This window comes from Arvicola amphibius, chromosome X (assembly GCF_903992535.2).
Source record: "Arvicola amphibius chromosome X, mArvAmp1.2, whole genome shotgun sequence".
In the NCBI taxonomy this organism is placed as follows: domain Eukaryota; kingdom Metazoa; phylum Chordata; class Mammalia; order Rodentia; family Cricetidae; genus Arvicola; species Arvicola amphibius.
This window is the reverse complement of record NC_052065.1, coordinates 30,102,536-30,121,065: the sequence shown is the minus strand read 5'-3', so window position 1 is coordinate 30,121,065 and position 18,530 is coordinate 30,102,536. Positions and strand designations below refer to the sequence as shown.

The following is an 18,530-nucleotide window of genomic DNA, read 5'->3' as shown; positions in this document are numbered from 1 at the left end:
TTTGTTAGATGGCTAGCTTGTTTGGCAGGATTGCAGCTGCCTTGGAAATTAATCATGGCCAGAGAGCCTGGCTGCAAATATCTTGTATGAAATATGGGCCTACAGACAGGTAGATTCAGCAAGATGAAATGACATTAGTGGCCAATGGAGCAGCAGACATATGACCCTAGATAAGGTGGCCCCATCCAAAATAGGAGGAAAATGACTTGGTGCTGGAGGTGTAGTGCAGGAACGGCAGAAATGGGGTGTGTTTTATTCTGAGTCACAAGACAAGTACTAGTGATACTCAGTATAGTCAATATGTAAGTAAAGCTTCACTAGGCCCAATGGAGCAGCCAAAGAATGTAGAAGGGGCCCAGAGCAATGTGTTAACCAGGCAAAAGGGAAACCAGGATTATTCTGAGAATGTTCAGCTCAGTTTGGAGCCCTGGAATCCACAGTAATATAACTTTAGGGTAGTTAATAAGCCAAGTCTATAATTTTGTCAAATGACAATAGCCTCTAGTTAAAAACCAACTAACAATAAAAATGTCAGTAAAAATTAATCTGACAACAATGTATAGGAAATTATTCCCAATAATAATATGAAATTTCATATACATTAGAGAAGGGATAGCCAGGGGGAACAGCCACTTAGCTGTTTATGTCAGCTCTTATGTTGACCATCCAGCTTTAGTCCAGTTTTCTTCTTTTCAGGAAAGGAAATTTGTTGGTGGGTCTGGTCAAGTGAGTGAGCGGATAATGGAGCTCCTTGGGGACCGAGTAAAGCTTGAGAGGCCTGTGGTTCACATTGACCAGACTGGGGAAAATGTTGTTGTGAAAACCTTAAACCATGAAATATATGAGGTAAGTAAGACTCTCAAAGTGAGGGAAAACAATCAGAATCACATGGGTAACTGAAGCATATATGAGGTCAAGGATAGCCCAGACTTCATTGAGTTGATTGGCCAGAGTACATCTGCCTGAAAGAAAACAAAAGGAATGAAACTATTTGAGAGGAGAGAAGATTAAAAATGTACTCTCTTTAACTGACCCTTAGGTAATTATAAAACCAAAAGAAATATTTGATAAGAATCAAGCATGGCTTATGGGCCTGGCATTATTCTAAGAGTTTGGAATTTTCTCACTTCATGAGGTTTTACATTTTAGAAAAAGACTAAAGCTATAGGCAAATATATTGAAATCTAAAGTGTATCAAATAGTGATACATAGTGTGGAAGAATGTAGATAAAAGTTTCTGTCCTGCTCAGTCTCACAGCTGTTCAGTCCCAAAGAAATGCACAGAGGCTTATATTAATTAAAAACTGCTTGGCCTATTAACTCAGGTTTATTATTAACTAGCTCTTACATCTTAAATTAATCCACAATTCTTGTCTATGTTGAGTCACATGGCTTGATACCTTTTTCTCAGTAAGGCATTCTCATCTTGCTTTCTCTACATCTGGCTGGTGACTTGCAGACTGTGCCTTTCCTCTTCCCAGAATTCTCCTAATCTGGTCAGCCCCCTATACTTCCTTCCAGGCTACTGGCAAATCAGTGTTTTATTAAGCCGATACAAGTGGTAAATCTTTACAGTGTACAAGAACATTATTCCACAGCAGACAAATCAAATGGGAAAAGGAGAAGGGATCCCATAAGGATGACTGGGATGATGGATCATGTTACTTTAAATAAGGTAGTTAGCAAAGGGAACATAGGTAAACTCAGAGCTGAAGGAGATAACTCTGTGGGAAAAGAACAACAGATGGATAGAACAACAGCCAGGACCAGGGCCTAAATTGGAAGCATGTCTGGACTGACCAAGGAATACAAGGTGATCAAAATGCAAGCAAAATGAAGGCAGGGACAAAGAATACGAAGAAGTGGAATGGAAAGGCAACCAGGAAGGCATGGAAGGTTTAGAACTAGGGAGTATTAAAGGCTGCTTTAGTTTTTAATGAGGTCTTTCTGGCTTCACTGTTAAGGGATGAAAAGGGAGCAAGGGTAGAAAGAGAAAGAGAGAGAGAGAGGATTAAGAAAAACTTCTGTAGCAGGCCAATGGTGTTTAACCATGTTTACTTTTCTTTCAGGCTAAATATGTGATTAGTGCCATTCCACCTATTCTTTGCATGAAGATTCACTATAGTCCTCCCCTGCCGATGCTAAGAAACCAGCTGATCACTCGTGTGCCTTTGGGTTCAGTCATTAAGTGCATAGTTTATTATAAAGAGCCTTTCTGGAGGAAAAAGGGTAAGTATATTCTGGACATAAAGACATAGCAGAGAAGGCCCAAGAAACTTTGTGTCAAGATACATATTTGGATATAACTATTTTCATTAGAATTCTGGACAGAAAACTCCTGATCCTGCCATCTTACCCTTCTGAGTGCTGGTATTATAGGTGTGTGCCACTACCTCTGGCTACTGCAAGTTCTATGAATAATTTTTCAAACAAAATATATTGACACAAACTCATGAATTATTTTTCCTGGGAATCTGACCAGTTCTTTCAATAATTTGATTTCAAGTTTATTTAATCCTCTCCAAATCTCCATGAAAACATGTGACTTTATTTTCTAAGATACCAAAAGCATGAATTTATAAAACATGGATTCATATATGGAGATGTTGCTCAATAATTGGATGATTGCACAACACATTCAAGATCCCTAACTTCACCCACCCAGAAAGTGGCAATTGTGAAATTTTTCAGGCCATGTTTTCTTAGTGTCAAGCACCTACTAAATTAAATAAAATCCATTTCTTCATCCATGTATATTAATGCTACTACACCAGGTAGGACAGTGAATGGGAACGCTCGCGAAAGTGCTGCTTTGTGCATTGTTTGAAACACTCCTGATATGTCACATTTAACACTCACACCACTAGATACATGTGGGTACCAACCACCTGAAATGTGGTTAGTGACACTAAAAACAATTTTTTGGCATTTTATTGCTTTAAGTGAATCACCACATACAGCTAGTATCTGCTGCTTTGAACAACATGTAAAATCATTTCTTTTTGTTCTCTGATCATGTCTACTTAACTACCAAGTGAAGACTAGGAGAGAAGAGCAATCCCTGTGGCTGAGGATAAAATAAAGGCCAGGGTGGACTAGAATGGAAGGAAGACTGTAGACATAAGACTGTGCTGGAAACAATTGAGAATAGTGTCACAGTTTGGTGTCTGGATAGCATTTCCTGTGCACAGTCAGCCCTTTGTATACATGGGTTCTGCTCATCACATCTAGCCAGCTTCAGATGAACAATATTCAGAAGAGAATTATACCTGTCTTGAACATGTGTAGGCCTTTTGTTCATGTTAGTTTCTTAATCATTTAGTATAAAAATTTATGTGGCATTTATATCCTATTAGGTATGTTTAGCAATCTCAAAATGACTTTTAGTGTATAAGAGAATGTGTTTAGGTTCCCAGCTTATGTAAGAGACTTGCACACCCAAGGATTTTGGTTCTCCTGGGGGTTCTTTGTAGTTGGGAGCTGTTCATTTGTTCTTGGCTGCTCAGACTCGAAATAATCACACAGAAACTATATTATTTGCAATACTGTTTGGCCAATAGCTTAAGTGTATTTCTAGCTAATTCTTATAACCTAAACTAACCCATCTCCATAATCTGTGCATCACCATGAGGACGTGGTCAACCTGTAAAGTTTTGGTAGACTCTGGTGAAGGTGCCTGTCTCCTATGGCAGCTATATGGTTTCTCCCTGTCTCCTCCTAGTCTCTCTCTTCATCCCTGTTTGGATTTCTCACCTGACTTTACTCTGTTAAGCCATTGACCCAAACAGCTTTATTCATTAACCAATAAAAGCAACACATATACAGAAGGACTTTCCACACCAGTTCTTAAAGTAAAATCTCCTGGATAAAGAGGGACAGTAAATTGATAACCTTACCCAACCGTGGTTCAGTCTCTTAACTCCCCTCCAGAAGCAAGTCCTGGTTATTACTCTTACTGTATTGGAACATCCACTGAGCAAGTATTCTACCCTTTGCAAAGTACTTACCTCAAAGATCTTTGACCTTTTGCCTTTGAATTGAATGACAACAGCATAATGGGGCTATGTTTCTTCTTCTGAGACCCAGGCCATAAATTTTAGGTAGCTGGCTATGGGCAGGTCGATAGAATTTAGGACAAGGAATAAAGACTAGTTTAGGTTTTTTGTTTGTTTGATGTAATTAGTTAGTGTTTAGTCATTTTTAATACACCATATTTTGATCATATTCTTTCACTCCTCCTTCCAGATCCTCCCCACCTCCCTACCACATATTCTCCAATATACTCTGATTTCTATTTAAAATACTTAATACATGTTGCCATCTAATAGCTATTATACAATATATATGTTTATATTATATATGTATAATATATGTATATGTATAAATAATATAAACACTGTGCAATATAAACACCATACATAGGGAATCATAGCAAAAAAAAGTTGATATATTCAGTTAGTACAGATTTAATTAAAAATGTTTTTGGTTGAGACAGGATCACTTAATGTAGCTCTGGCTGTCCTAGAATTCACTATGTAGACCAGCTAACTAGTCTTGAATGCACAGAGATTCTCCTGTCTTTCTAGAACATGCTTGGATTAAAGATATGTGCCACCAAGCCTGTCCTTAATTTTTTTATAGTAAGTTTGAATTGACTGTTATAGAACCCACAGATACAGAGGTCCAACTGTGTTTTGTTCCAGACAGTGATGATGAGATTACTTTAATTCAGAATAAATTAAAATTCTTACCCATGTTGCTGTTCTTGAAAGGAAAAGAGTCTTTAGAGGTTAGGTTTAAAATGGGACTCTGTGGTTCATTTTAGTTTCCCATGTGCTCTCTACCCTGTGTTCTAAAAGTTGAAGGCTGCTTCAACTGGCATTAAGTCATGAAGTGTCCAGACACAGCAGGACACATCTGTAGTCCTAGCTATTCAAGAGACTGAGGTAGGAAGGTCACATGAGACCAGGAGTTCATGACTGGCTTGAACAATATAGTAAGACCCCACCCTATATAGCTGAGGTCCCTGCCTCTACCTCCAGGTGTGAGGATCACAGGTATGTACCACCACAGCCAGTTTGTTCACTGCTGGGGAACAAATCCAAGGCCTTGTGCAAGCTAGGCAGGCACTGTACCAGCTGTGCTACAATGTCTGGACCTACTCACTTTTTTTAATAGGACCTTGATTACCTAGCCATCTCCTTGACATCAGTTTAATTTGCTTTCATATACTTAGAGTATAATGTGTTATGTTTGGCCTCCAAATTTCTCAAGTTGAAAACTGTATGTTTAATTGCATTTATTGTGGGTGAAATGATAGGGTAATGAACATGTTCATTCACTTCACTCTTTTCTAAGATTTCTGTGGAACCATGGTTATTGAAGGAGAGGAAGCACCAATCGCATACACATTGGATGATACCAAACCAGATGGCAGTTATGCTGCTATAATAGGGTAAGACACAATTATAGTATTGTAGCTGTATTTGCTATTGGCAAGGCAATAAAATACTGTTGATTAAGGAATACAAAGCTTTGTTAAAAGAATTTTTTACTTGATAGTACTAATATCTGAATCCAGTGTTAGAAGTATTTTATTGCTTCTTTTTAATTAATAAATACCTAGATGTCAAATACCAATAACATTTAAATTTTGTTATATCAATTTTCTACCTCATATTTAATGTATTAGTAGATATATTTGGGGGACATCTTTACATGATAGACTGATGTTACTTCAGTGTATTACTAGGAGGAGTGTTTTACTAAGTAGTTTGTGGGCATCCATGTTGTTTACTATGTTTTCTGTTGCTGTAGCAAAGTTCTTAAGACTGGCCAACTTAGGAAGGAAAGAGCTTTGCTGTAGCTCAGTTTTGGAAGTGCAAGCGCATGGAATCAATATGCACTAGGCTTCTGATGAGTGCCTTGTGCTACTCCATACATGGCAGAAAAGTGGGAGGGAGTAAACATCTGTTGCAAAATCAAATGGCAAGAGTGGATTCAAAGAAGCAAGCAGAGAGGCCAAGTTAGCTATCTAAAATAGCCCACTCTCCTAAGAAGCAATCCACTGTCACGAAAAGCATATTAGTCCTTTGAATTTCTAACAATGTAATGTTCTGAAAGGCCCTACCACCTCTCAATGTCATTATAATTTCAACATGAGTTTGGGTAATGACCACTCTATCTAAATCGCAGTAAATGTTACTCATGAGAGTGAGCTTTTTCTGAGTCCCACTACGAAGATATGAAGGCCAGCCCTATCTTCACCTTGCCAGAGAAGACTGGCATAGCTGAAGAGTGTTTAGGGGCCAGTAGTGGATATAAAGACATATTTACCTAGAGTAAAAATTGAGATGACCAACAGAAGGCAAAGGCGAGAACAGGAAGGGAAAAACAAGTTGTTAAGCTGAAAGCAGTTGTTGAATTGGAAATGTGACAGCATCCAAAAAACTGAGTGTTACAGACAGAACCAAAGGGCAAGAGTGCAAGGAAGGACTGGAGACACAGCCTTAAGAGAGCATTTGAAGTCCAAGTTCTTCCCTCTTGGTCACCAGCTTGTTGGAGGGCAGTGGCTCAGTCATCATATTACCCTAGGCAGAAATCATGGCCAGTCATTTACTTTTGGTGCCTTGATCTCCCAAAGGCAGAAAGTGCTCCTCACTGTCAGGAATGCAATATAAAAACAGGAACACTATGAACATTGTTAGTATATAAATTGTTTCTTCTACATGGTGCACAGAGTGTGTGTAGCTATAGAAATGAAGCTAAGATGAACGAAAGTATTAAATTGCTTACTTTTTCTTTGTTTTCAGATTTATCCTTGCTCACAAAGCTAGAAAACTGACACGCCTTACCAAAGAAGAAAGGTAACAAAATGTTCTTTCCTTCTTTCTTTCTTCCTTCCCTCTCCTCTTTCTTCCCTCTGTTTTCCTTCCTCCCCCTTCCTCAAGTCCCCCCTCCTTCCTTCCTTTTCTCTCTCTGCTTCCTTCTCTCATTCCCTGCCAACTTCCTTCCTTTCCTCCCTCATTTGCCTGGCTCCATCCCTTCTGTCTGCCTTCCTTCCTTCTCTTCCTCCATTCTGCTCTCCTTCCTTATTTCCTTATTTCCGTTTATGTTTTAAGTTGATAGAAAAATTATTTTTAGAGCGAGAACACACACTAAATAGGGAGTGTGGTTTTTCAAGCAAGTTGCCTTTCTTTCCTCTGCCTTCTTGCCTTTTTCATTTCCTTTCTTCTTTCATTTTTGACTATTTAGTTGTCTTTCAATGTTTATTCACTTTTTAACTTACAAAATACCGCATAATATGTGCATTGCTAATGTGATGTATCTGCTATGCTAATGACAAGGGTCTTATATGCCACAATGCTTATTACTTAAGAACCAAATATTCAAATTACTACTTATCAAGTTATTGTACAAAGACATTATGGAAAGAACTATGAACAATATGAAAAAGGACATAATGAAAGTGCTGAACATTTACTTATGGAGGAGAGAGGGAGACAAATTGCTAGGTTAGGCAGCACTACATAAGTGATGCATAGCAATTGCAGATTATAAGTACAGAGACTAATTTCTCTGGAGGTTATTTCTTTGGGCAATTTTTCATTCACCACTGGAATATATATATACATATATATATATATATATATATGAATGACATATTTAATGACTCAAAGCCTAAATGACTTTACAGTGCATTCTTTCAGTCTGCATCGGCTTATTCCTCCATAACCAGTGCTACCTTGATGCATGGCCAGAGCTGTGGAAGTCTGACTGGGCCATAGATTTTAAAATATTCCCAATGGAATATAAGATCCATGAAAGTTAGGAAGTGTTATCTGATTGACTCACTACTTAATCTTCTATGCCTTGAACAAGTCTTTTCCCAATTTGTCTTTTTGATCATGTTCAGAACTTAGTCATCATATACTGTAACAGCTGTATCTTTTTATGTGGTCAAGGTTATTCATTTTAACAGTTTAATAAATGATCTGTCATACACAGAAAAATTCTATTCCAACATACTGTTTTTGCTTTATCTTTTGTTTAGATTTTATTTTCTAAATGTGTGTGTCATAAGGATGCATGTATGTATGTATATGTAACTTGTGTATATGTGTGTGGGCGTGTGTGTGTGTGTGTGTGTGTGTGTGTGTGTATACATGTGAGTGCAGGTTCCCTTGGAGGCCAGAGGTTGGATACCTCTAGAACTGAAGTTTTGGGCAACTATGAACTGCCCAGTGTAGATTCTGGGAACTGACCATGGGTCCTCCAATGAACAACATACACTCTTAACCACTGATTCATTTCTCCAGCCCTCCAAGATATGTATTTTTAATTAATTTCCCACTACTTTGGGGCTAATAATGAGAGAAGAGTTAGGTGACTTGCTGCCTAGTCAGGCTGCCCTCTGACTCACCAGGCTTGCCTTTAAATCCCAGGCTTCCTGCCTCCATCTCTCAAGTGCTGAAATCACAGGCATGCAACACTGTGCCCATCTCTGGACTCTATCTGAAAATCTTTTCTTTTTCTGAAGTATAATTTGATGTAACAGTATCATGGAGCATCAAGGTACTCATGAGTACTTATTAATAACCAAAGAGTTATTGATGCCTTATAGGGGAGAAAACCCCTGTTTTCTTTAAGGATGTAGACTCTAGTAAACTGACCATGGTCTGGTGGCTGAGCCCACATCCATGAATAGATTGCTAGCACAAATTGGACTTGGTGAGTCATTTAAAAAAGGAGAGGATAGGGAATAGATATGGAAGGAGTTAAGGGGAAGATTGGAGGAGAGACATGATCCAAATATATTGCATATATGTAAAAACATCTCAAATAATAAATAAAATATAACTTTTTAAAAAGAAGTGAAGGTTCAATTTCATTTCTTTCCTTGGCAGCCATATTTTGGAATTATAAGTCTCTTCTCCAAGAGTTTAAAATGCCCACCTTTCTGAATTCTAAACCTCCTTATAGATTTCATTCCATTTCTAATGTTACCTGCATACTTTTACTCTGTCATCATTCCTCTGTCCATGCCAAGCTATTTCAGAGAAAGAGAGGTGCAGAAGAAAGTAAGAGTTTTTAGTCATCTGCTTGTAGAAAGAGTTCCTATATTTAAAACAAGATTACATTTTAGAAAGAGATTTAGTTTTATGTGTATGAGTGTTTTGCCTGCATGTATGTCTGTGCACCATATTGCGCTATGCCTGGTGCCTGATGATACTAGAAGAATGTGCTGGATGCCCTGGGACAGAGGTTGCAACCTGTTGTGAGCTACCACATGAATGCTGAGTATCAAACTCAAGTCCTCTGGAAGAGCACCAACTCTCTTAACTCCTGAGCCAACTCTCATGTTCATGATAATACTACTTTTAAAACTCTAAGTCATGCTTAAGATCTTCTTTATAGTATTACTAATCTATAAAAATGGTATTGAAACAGCTATATTTATTTAAAGAAATATATCATTAGCTAGATTTATGGTAATTGATAAATTAGTTGATTCATCTTAACTGGCTAATTATAATTGCTGGCTTACTTCCAACTCTACCACTAGACTTAGAAGCTAGAATTTGCTGAGAATTTATTTATTAGAAACAATTATTAGACTAGAAACCTTATATTGGTGCTTTTCGAATTTGAGATTCACGTGGAAGGCTTGTAAAATGCAGATTGCTGCTATTTTCCTTTCCAAGTTGAGAGTCACTGGAGGAACCGGAGACCTGCCTTTCCAAGTTGATAGATCCAGAGATTCACTTTAGTCTCTTTCTTAAAGATTTAGCAATAATCTCCCAACTCATTTTAAGATATTAAAAATGTGATAAATTCTTCGTTTTCAAAAATTAAAATGAAGTTGGGTATGGTCACACTTTCCTGTAATCATCTCTCATGAGAGGTCAGGGCAGGAAGATTGAGAATGCGAAGCAAGCCTGGATTACGTAGCAGTGTAGTATCTCAAACAAAAGAAAACAGCAATTAGTTAACATGAAATGCCAAAGTGGAAAAGCTAGCACTCAGAGACTTTGATACAAGGAATAAATGCTTCTCACTTTTTCTTTGTCTCAGTTCCTTTAACCTTCACTTTCATCATTAAAACGTTATTTTTTTCTCTTGTACAGACTGAAGAAACTTTGCGAGCTATACGCAAAAGTTTTGAACTCCCAAGAAGCTCTGGAGGTAAGATTGTTTCCCAGCCTTTTTCCAGTGGGGAGAGGCCTGGTTTTTTTCCCCTAAAGCAGGGACAGGTTTGTGCCAGTTGGACCCTACAGTTCATCTTTTTCCGAAGAATCACAGAAGGGTCTGTACATGTAGGTTTAATGTATAAATGGTTCCATAAAGTGTGAGCTAGTCCTGTCTGTGCATGTAATGAGGCAAGGAACCTGGGGCATACTCTGGGCTTAGGTAGTGCTTCTTTTGTCCCTAAACTCAGAGCTGTTCCCAGAGCAGGCATTTGAGTGACAGCAGTTTGTAATTCAAATTCTCCGGCACTGTATGAAATCATTGGATGATTGCTTAATGAGATAAGAAGTTGTTTTTATATTTTCTAAAAGGTGATAATTTTCATTTGATAAAGTGTCTTCTAAAAAGGATATTGATGATCAACTTCTAATGTTGAAAAGATGTCACTTTTGTCCTTGTGTGTGTTTTTATACAAAGAAAGTCACTTGCTTCAGTGTGACTTTGATATTTGTTGTGTCAGAGAAAGAAATTCCTTGGAGAAAGGGGAAATGAAAGAAAATGCCCAACTTTTCTTCTGATTGGCTGCAAAGAGCGAGAGAAAGATGCTCAGGAAGCAACAGCTGCCCCAGATGTCAAACCAAAGCATAATGATAGTGATAACACCAAAAGGGGCTTAGGGCCTTTCACCACTTAGGCAGGCCTCACACTTTGTAAGTAGGGTGCCTTAAATGACTATGCAAAGTCAACTAAATGATTGCATTTAAAAACCAAAAGCTTTCAAAGTCTAGTTTTAAATATTTTGTTATATCAATTTTCTGTTTTCGAAAATATGCTTAATAAACTTTCTGTCTAGGTTATTCATTGTTGGCTCCCCGCATCCCCAGGTAGAATTGAACCTAGGCTTTTGAATGCTAGGTCTGTGCTCTATTTTTATAGGGAGTTCGGATTTTGCAAAACTCTCAGCTAAAATACAGCCTCTTGATAGCTAAAACACATTTTCCAAACCACTGGTTGTTTTACAAGTTCAACCATCCCGCCATAGTGAGTACGTACTATGAATATTATTCTACCTTCAGCAAAGCTTGCTGCTACCAAAACATCATCTGTTTCATAGATAAACACTTCTGTTTATTTTTTCTTGGTCAGCCATCCTTGTAAACTATATCATTTTAAAACTTTCTCAAAACCATTGAACACTAAAAGCTTTCTGATAGGTAAAAAGAAAGTGAAACTGGAAACAGATAATTATTATGAGCAAGAACTTAAGATAACCATGTTCGGGAATAGTTGTAGTGAGGAGCTGTGAGGGCAAGCTTGCTTTTCGTCCTGCCCTGCTCCAGGCCGCCGGCTAGCTTATGCCCCAAAATAACAACACACAGATTGTATTCTTTTAAATACTGCCTGGCCCATTATTTTCTGCCTCTTATTCACATCTTGACTAGCCCATATCTAATAATCTATGTAACACCACGAATGGTGTCTTACCGGGAAAGATTCAGCATGTCTGACCTGATGGCTGGCTTCATCGCATCTGGCATCTCTCTGAGGAGAGGCACGGTGGTCTGTCTAACTTAAGAGAGGCGTGGCATCTGACTGAGCCATCTACCTCACTTCCTTCTTCCTGTTCTGTCTACTCCACCCACCTAAGGGCCGGTCTATCAGATGGGCCAGGCAGTTTCTTTATTAATTATCCAATGAAATCATCAGATAAATAGAAGACACACCTACATCAAATAGTGGTGCATTTCCATAATCCCAGTACTTGGAAGGTAGTGGCAGGAGAGTCAAGACACTTAGGTAAGCTTATACCACATGAGAAAACTTTGTCTCAAAACATAATTAAATTAAAACAGGTATGTGACAAATAAAAAAACTTTCTAAGGTCTGAAATTATCACAAGTTTATTATTCAAAACATTTACCTGCCCAAAGGCCTGTCTTTAGAAACATCAGGATAATATGGCCATATTTCAGAAGTGCAGACAGCCTTCTGTATGTACAGGTTCTGAAAAATATTTGAAAAACTGCCCATACCCTGAAGTTTTAGTGTGATAAGTATTTGTATGGCATTTATATTGCAGTGTGTACTATAACTAATCTAGAGAAGAATTAAAACATACAGGAGGGTTGCACACATTACATGCAAACACTGCACTACTTTCAACAAAGGGCTTGAGGGAGCAGGGAGGCTTGGAAGCAGTGTCTTTCAGATTCTAAGAGACAGGTGCAATTTATTCTGTACAATGAAGTCTATAAGCATGTACTCGATACACAATAAACAAGATACTGTCCTCTGCCTCTCTTTCAAGCTTTTGTCCCTCTTCCTTACAGCCAGTCCATTATGAAGAGATGAACTGGTGTGAAGAGCAGTACTCCGGAGGTTGTTACACAACCTACTTCCCTCCCGGCATCATGACCCAGTATGGAAGGTACTGCCCAATCACTGCACCAACTCATACAGGGCTGGCACACATTCAAACAAGCTATGTTTAATAAATAAAAATGAACTGAGCTGTGACTGAAAGCCCTGCAATTGAAGCCAAGCTCCAAATAAGTTACCGTGTTTCTTGCTAGTTTTTGTCAATACCAGAGAGAAAGAATATCCTCAACTTCCTTTGAAGCTCATGCGTCTCATAAAGGAAGTCACAGTGCTATACCATGTTTGCTGTTTCTTTCCATTCTTCATTCTGCTAGAGACTCAAACTCAACCAATATAACCAGAGAAAGTTGACACATAAGGAGCACTTTAAATAGGCAGAGGGTTTAGTGTCCTAATACTTAGTCTGGAACTCAATAAACTTCTTCAGACACCGTTCTGTGTCAATGTGGGCATGGCTCTGTAAACTTAGAATCAAATCTAGACCAGGGAGGAAAGGGCTTGTGTTCCTACTCTATTCCTAGCAATCAGCTATTTAGTCATTTATTGTTGTTGGATTTGATTTTCCTTAGCACCTGGATGAGAAATACATGATAATGTAATTATTACCTGAGTTATTCTTTTGAAACTTTATTCTGATTATAACATACGATATAACTGTCCCATTTAGAGTTCACAGGTTTTTAGTAGTCAAGAGCATTGTGTATCCAAGTATGAGTCACTGGTGTTGAGTTCAGTGCATATGATGATGATAACAAGGTATAAATTAAGGGTCATTACTCCAGTTCTCCTAGCAACACTAAACTAAATCAGGAGAAATAATGAAAGGGCATTGAGAGAGTACAGCACAGAGTGTTAGTGGGTGAAGGCAACTGATCCAGCTCTCCATGAGAAGCAGTGTGGAAGAAGGGTCAAAATTTGTTTAGCAGAAGATGCTTAGTGATTCTGGAGATCATGTTCCTTATCTGCCTATAGAGGCCAAAATAGAATCCAGAGAAAATTTGAGGGCTAAAGGATATTGATACTGTGCAAAAAACTTCTGAATCATTAGGTTACTTTTCAGATCTGCTGGGTACAGACTAAGTACAAGTAATTGTTTCATTCGGTGTGTACTGGATAAGTGCTAACCATTTCCTGACCGTTTCTAAAACTGTCAATATCAGTACCTCCTTTCTGAGGAGTTGACAGTGTTGGAGGCAACGGTGAGAAGCAGAGGAAGGACAGAGCATTAGAAATGAAAGTATTATAGCGCCAGTGCTTTAGTTAAGGGCTATAAAAATATTCTGGGGACTTGTGGAATTTTGCAATCTCACCTTAGCTAGTGAAGTGGAATGGCTTTGTGTCAGGCTGTAGGGGGCAGAATAAGCCTCCTGGGGAATGCAGTCTAGGCTGAATGGTATGGAAACAATCATCCTTTGGAATCCTGCAAGTTCTTACGAGGCTTTGGGCAAAGCTAGGTGTGACAGGTCTATAGGTGATACTGACGACAGAATGACAAGAATCAAGGATTTAGAAGTTAAGAAGAACCATTTTTGATCATGGAAGCCTGAGACGGAATGAAAATGGCTGTAAATGGTACTCCTTTTAAGGTGTGTTTGTAAGCGTGATAATGGACTTTCATTCTTATGGGCTAAGTGCCCGTGACCTTTCCATCTCTTTGCTTAGAATGCTAGCACTATGGAAACTGTGATGGTAATATATTAGGTAACACAGAGATGGTAAAAATAGAGATGTTGGCAGCTGCTCGACATACTTCAAATGTTGCATCTGCAGTTTTCTAGCACTGTGGCTCTTGCTGAGTCACTGCACATTTCTCTGAGCCTGCTGGTTTCTTCGTAATGTGAGATATTAACCAGTAGTCTGTCATGGAGTTCTTGAAAAGATTAGAAAGAAAATAGAATGGAGTACAGAGATGACATGTAGCAGGACTGTGTTAGAGTTGTTAGATCACTTGGCTTTGAATACTACCTCTGCTATTTGCTGTCTGTAAACTAGAGAAAAGCACTTCACCTTTGTTGTTGGTTACATTCAAGGAAGCAGACCCTGAAGCAAGCAGTAAACAGGATAGATGATCCACTGTGTCCTTAGGATTGACACTAGGGAAAGGGAGAGGAAGGAAGTAGCTGGAAGGGCAAGAAGCTAGGTGATGATGCAATGTCAACAAAGCTGCCAGCTGACCCCGTGAAGCATTCTGGAAGCATTCTGGAAGTAGAATGGTCCTTCCAAGTGGTCTCATGTTAGAGTTTGTGGCTTGCATTTTTAAAAGCTTATTTCTATGTCAGTCACTGGTGCTGGAAGGAGTCATGATGTAGTCTTCTCCAGTGGAAATAGCCACCTCCAATGAGTGCCCGCATGAGAATACCATCTTCTGGAAGGACTTCCACCAACAAACAGGTTCTTCATTCCTGGTGGCGCATCACAGGGCCTACCACAGTCTGCCTCTACATTCTCCTGTGGGAGATGTGTATAATCATAGTACTAGGGGTTTGGTGGGAGTAAAGAACTTTGAAGAGCTGGTGCCCAACAATTTTTAACTTAAAGTTTTGTGTAATTGTTCTGAAATGTAGTGAATTGGAGTTAATTATCATTAATCATAAGACTTATTTATTTCTTCAGTTTCATTATTATAAGCCATCTTTAAAATCATTAGACTATCCCGTTAAGACATAGATAAGGTATGGGGATGCAGTTCAGTAGTGGAACACATACCTAGCATATATAAAGCTTTGGGATACATCCTGTATCATACAGAAATAAAACAAAACAAGTAATTATTAAAAACAGATGAGTAGGGCAAAGCTTGGTTAGTAGAAACTGTCAAGTTTAATGGTAGAATAACTAGGGAAGAAATCAGAAGCATGTGACACCTTCCTCATATACATGCTTGGTTTAATCAGTCCCTCACTTCATAAAGATAATCAAATACTTATTTTGTCCGTATTAATGTCAGATCCTTTCCCTGTAATCTCTTGGAACCAGAGTATGTGAACTTCAACTTCTGTCCCATTTTGCCCATGACAGAGATAATAGAATATCTGAGGTCCCTACGAAACATTATTCCACATTGCCAGTTTTTAATCTAAGAAAGGAACTGGCCTGGGTCCTCATGAGAGAACTCACTTCTGGATTTATGAAATGACATTTACTGCTTTGTTTTTGTTCCCAGGGTTCTACGTCAGCCAGTGGGCAAGATTTTCTTTGCAGGCACTGAGACGGCCACACACTGGAGCGGCTACATGGAGGGGGCTGTCGAGGCTGGGGAGAGAGCTGCCAGAGAGGTAGATCACCTAGACCTGATGTTATAGCATCAAAAAATATTTTCACAAGGATTTAAAATACACATTATTCTTTTTCTGGCAAGTAAGTCTTCTAGTCGCATTCCCACTAAGGTATGTTCACATACACTAAAATTTATGGTGAAACTAATGGTTGAGACCTTTTATGCCATAAATAAAAGATCTTTGGGGATCTTTCTAAAGGTCAAGTAGATTTCTCTGCCTTTTATCTTGACATTTTAGATACATATCCCAAGAGACATTCACTTCATTCTCTGTTAAAGAATAAAAGAAAGATAGTATCTGTTTTGCTATTTGTCAAGGTAATCTTTCATTTCAGATCCTACATGCCATTGGGAAGATTCCAGAAGATGAAATTTGGCAGCCAGAACCAGAGTCTGTGGTAAGCTATATTTCACAAATTTACTCTAAGAATGATTGTTCCCATGAACATACTTGTATATATGCAGATTCCTTTTCTTAATGATTCTATGTATGGCTATCTAAGTAAATCACATGAATTAAGGGTTTATATGAACTTTGATAAATTTACAGTGCTATATCTCTTGAAAATTAATAATAAAAACGACTTTTATCATAAGGAAATATTTTCTAGAGAACTCTAGACATATTTGAAATTGAGTGGGGATGGGGCATTGTGCAATGGCAAAATGTTTGCTTAGCATGTGTAAGATCCTGGGTTAGATCTCTAACAGGACAAGAAACAAAAGAAAGGGGAAGAAAAGAACAAAACAAAACTCAAAATAAGAACTCAATCATAAGAGCTTCAATGTCTATTGAATGGTCTCATTTAATGATTCTCAAAAAGAAATAGGAAAATAAGGTAGAAAAAGAAGAGGCAGGGAAAAGTTTATTATCTTTACCCCGTGGTGAAGGAGTGGAACAAAGTGGAGCACATTTAAACTCACTTCAATCACATATTTTTTGTAATAAAACCATAAGATTTTTTATGACTTACAAAAAGGATACACAGAATTTAGAGAATATGTATCCATAAAGTCAGTTATTCCTCTATCCTTTTAAGCCTAAAGCCATAGAGGATAGCCCTCACACTCCAAAATTACTGCCCTAGTACTTCTGCTAGAAATAAGATGGTGGACTGAGGAGGAAATTCATCCATCCTCTCTCAACAAACATTTATGATATGCAAGGACCTTGTGGTCTGAGAATGCAAGGGCTTTCAGATGGGAAGACAGAGAATAACCCCAAAGTACGATTCTGACAGAGGACACCCTGAGAGAAAACATGAGAGGTGGAGCCATCTCACCCTCGGGTTGCAGAAAGACTAACAAAGTCACATAAAGGGCAGGTGAAGAAGAGGGAGTGAGCCACAAGGGAATGTTGTATTTTATACCAGAGGTTGGAATGAGTGGGTTATTTTAAAATAAATCTGAAAGAAATAGTTTCTGGAATGACATGCTCAACATGGTACTCACGCAAATGTTCTCTGAACCCAGGATGTCCCTACACGACCCATTACCAGCACCTTCCTGGAGAGATGCTTGCCTTCTGTGCCAGGCCTGCTAAAGCTGCTTGGATTGACCACCATCTTTTCAGCAACAGTTCTTGGTTTCCTGGCCCACAAAAAGAAGTCTTACCTGCTTGTGCGTTTCTAAAGAAGGGCCTTCCACACCCACAGTCGTCTCATTCTGTGCAGCAGGAAGGCTTTTTATAAAAGTGGGAAGGGGTTGTTATAAAATTTCACAAAGACGCAGAGAACATGGAGTGAGAAATTACAGTAACTTGTTTTCCATTTTGGTTGGTTGTGAGCGCCCCTACTGTGTTACACCCATTTCCAACTTTTCTGCCCTCTCAATTTTTAGAACAGACACAAAGCCTTGCTCAAGCTCCTTGCTTACTCACAACTTAGCTGGCCATGCACACAGATATTTTTTTTCCCAAAACCCTGTGGCTTGTGCTTTTCTTTCCTCCTGTGTGTTATGTCCTCACCTATTCAAGTTCTTTGGAGTCATACATACGGTCTTGTCTTGTTATAACTGGAAGACACTGACTACCATCTGGAGCTCATCTTCTCCCTTAGAGTTGAATAAACCAAATGCAACAGAGGTCAAACTTAATCACACAAGGCCTACAAGAAAGCCCTGAATTTGGGGACCTAGAATACAAGTTGATGATTTTCCCACCTCCCAAGATGTATTTCCTAATCATCCTCTATTTTATGCCTTATACAGTCACTGGTGGTTGTTCCTAAGTGGATTTACTTTGTATTGACTGGTATTATGCTACTCAGTAGATGTCCTTTAGTCTTGCTGTTTTGTGCAGTATTGCCAACTGATTTTTAATTTTCTTAAGAATGGAAGTCTTACCTTTGTCATTCTTTTGTATCTTCATTATAATTCAATTAACATATTAAAACACACTTAAGTAGTTAAAAATAAATCTGTTTGAGCATATGTTTGTTGTTTCTTCTTTTTGGGTGAACATTAAAGGTTTTAATAAGCCAAACCAAGTCTAGATGTTATGTGCATTTTGATGGTGTGATTCATCATGAACTCACATATATGGTAAATGATTTAAAATTGTTCAGTAAGGATTCTGTAAGACACAGCTTCTTGCTCTTATCTTCAGCCAAAATCCATCAAAATAATATACACTAATTAACATAAGATTCATAACCTATTCAAATAATTATAACACTTCAGCTGACCT

General features: G+C 38.4%; 1 protein-coding gene across 1 annotated transcript in view; it reads left to right on the top strand.

Annotated features, from left to right (window-relative positions):
- The window catches only part of Maob (monoamine oxidase B), a 109,116-nt gene extending 90,842 nt beyond the window's left edge, over positions 1-18,274 (top strand). Inside the window, exons 7-15 of the mRNA XM_038315967.1 lie at positions 697-846; positions 2,070-2,229; positions 5,359-5,455; positions 6,813-6,866; positions 10,128-10,185; positions 12,519-12,616; positions 15,731-15,842; positions 16,180-16,242; positions 17,318-18,274. Of these exons, the coding sequence (XP_038171895.1) occupies positions 697-846; positions 2,070-2,229; positions 5,359-5,455; positions 6,813-6,866; positions 10,128-10,185; positions 12,519-12,616; positions 15,731-15,842; positions 16,180-16,242; positions 17,318-17,476 (951 nt within the window). The 3' untranslated portion in view covers positions 17,477-18,274. The remainder of the gene's footprint in view (positions 1-696; positions 847-2,069; positions 2,230-5,358; positions 5,456-6,812; positions 6,867-10,127; positions 10,186-12,518; positions 12,617-15,730; positions 15,843-16,179; positions 16,243-17,317) is intronic.
- Positions 18,275-18,530: the final 256 nt, after the last annotated feature.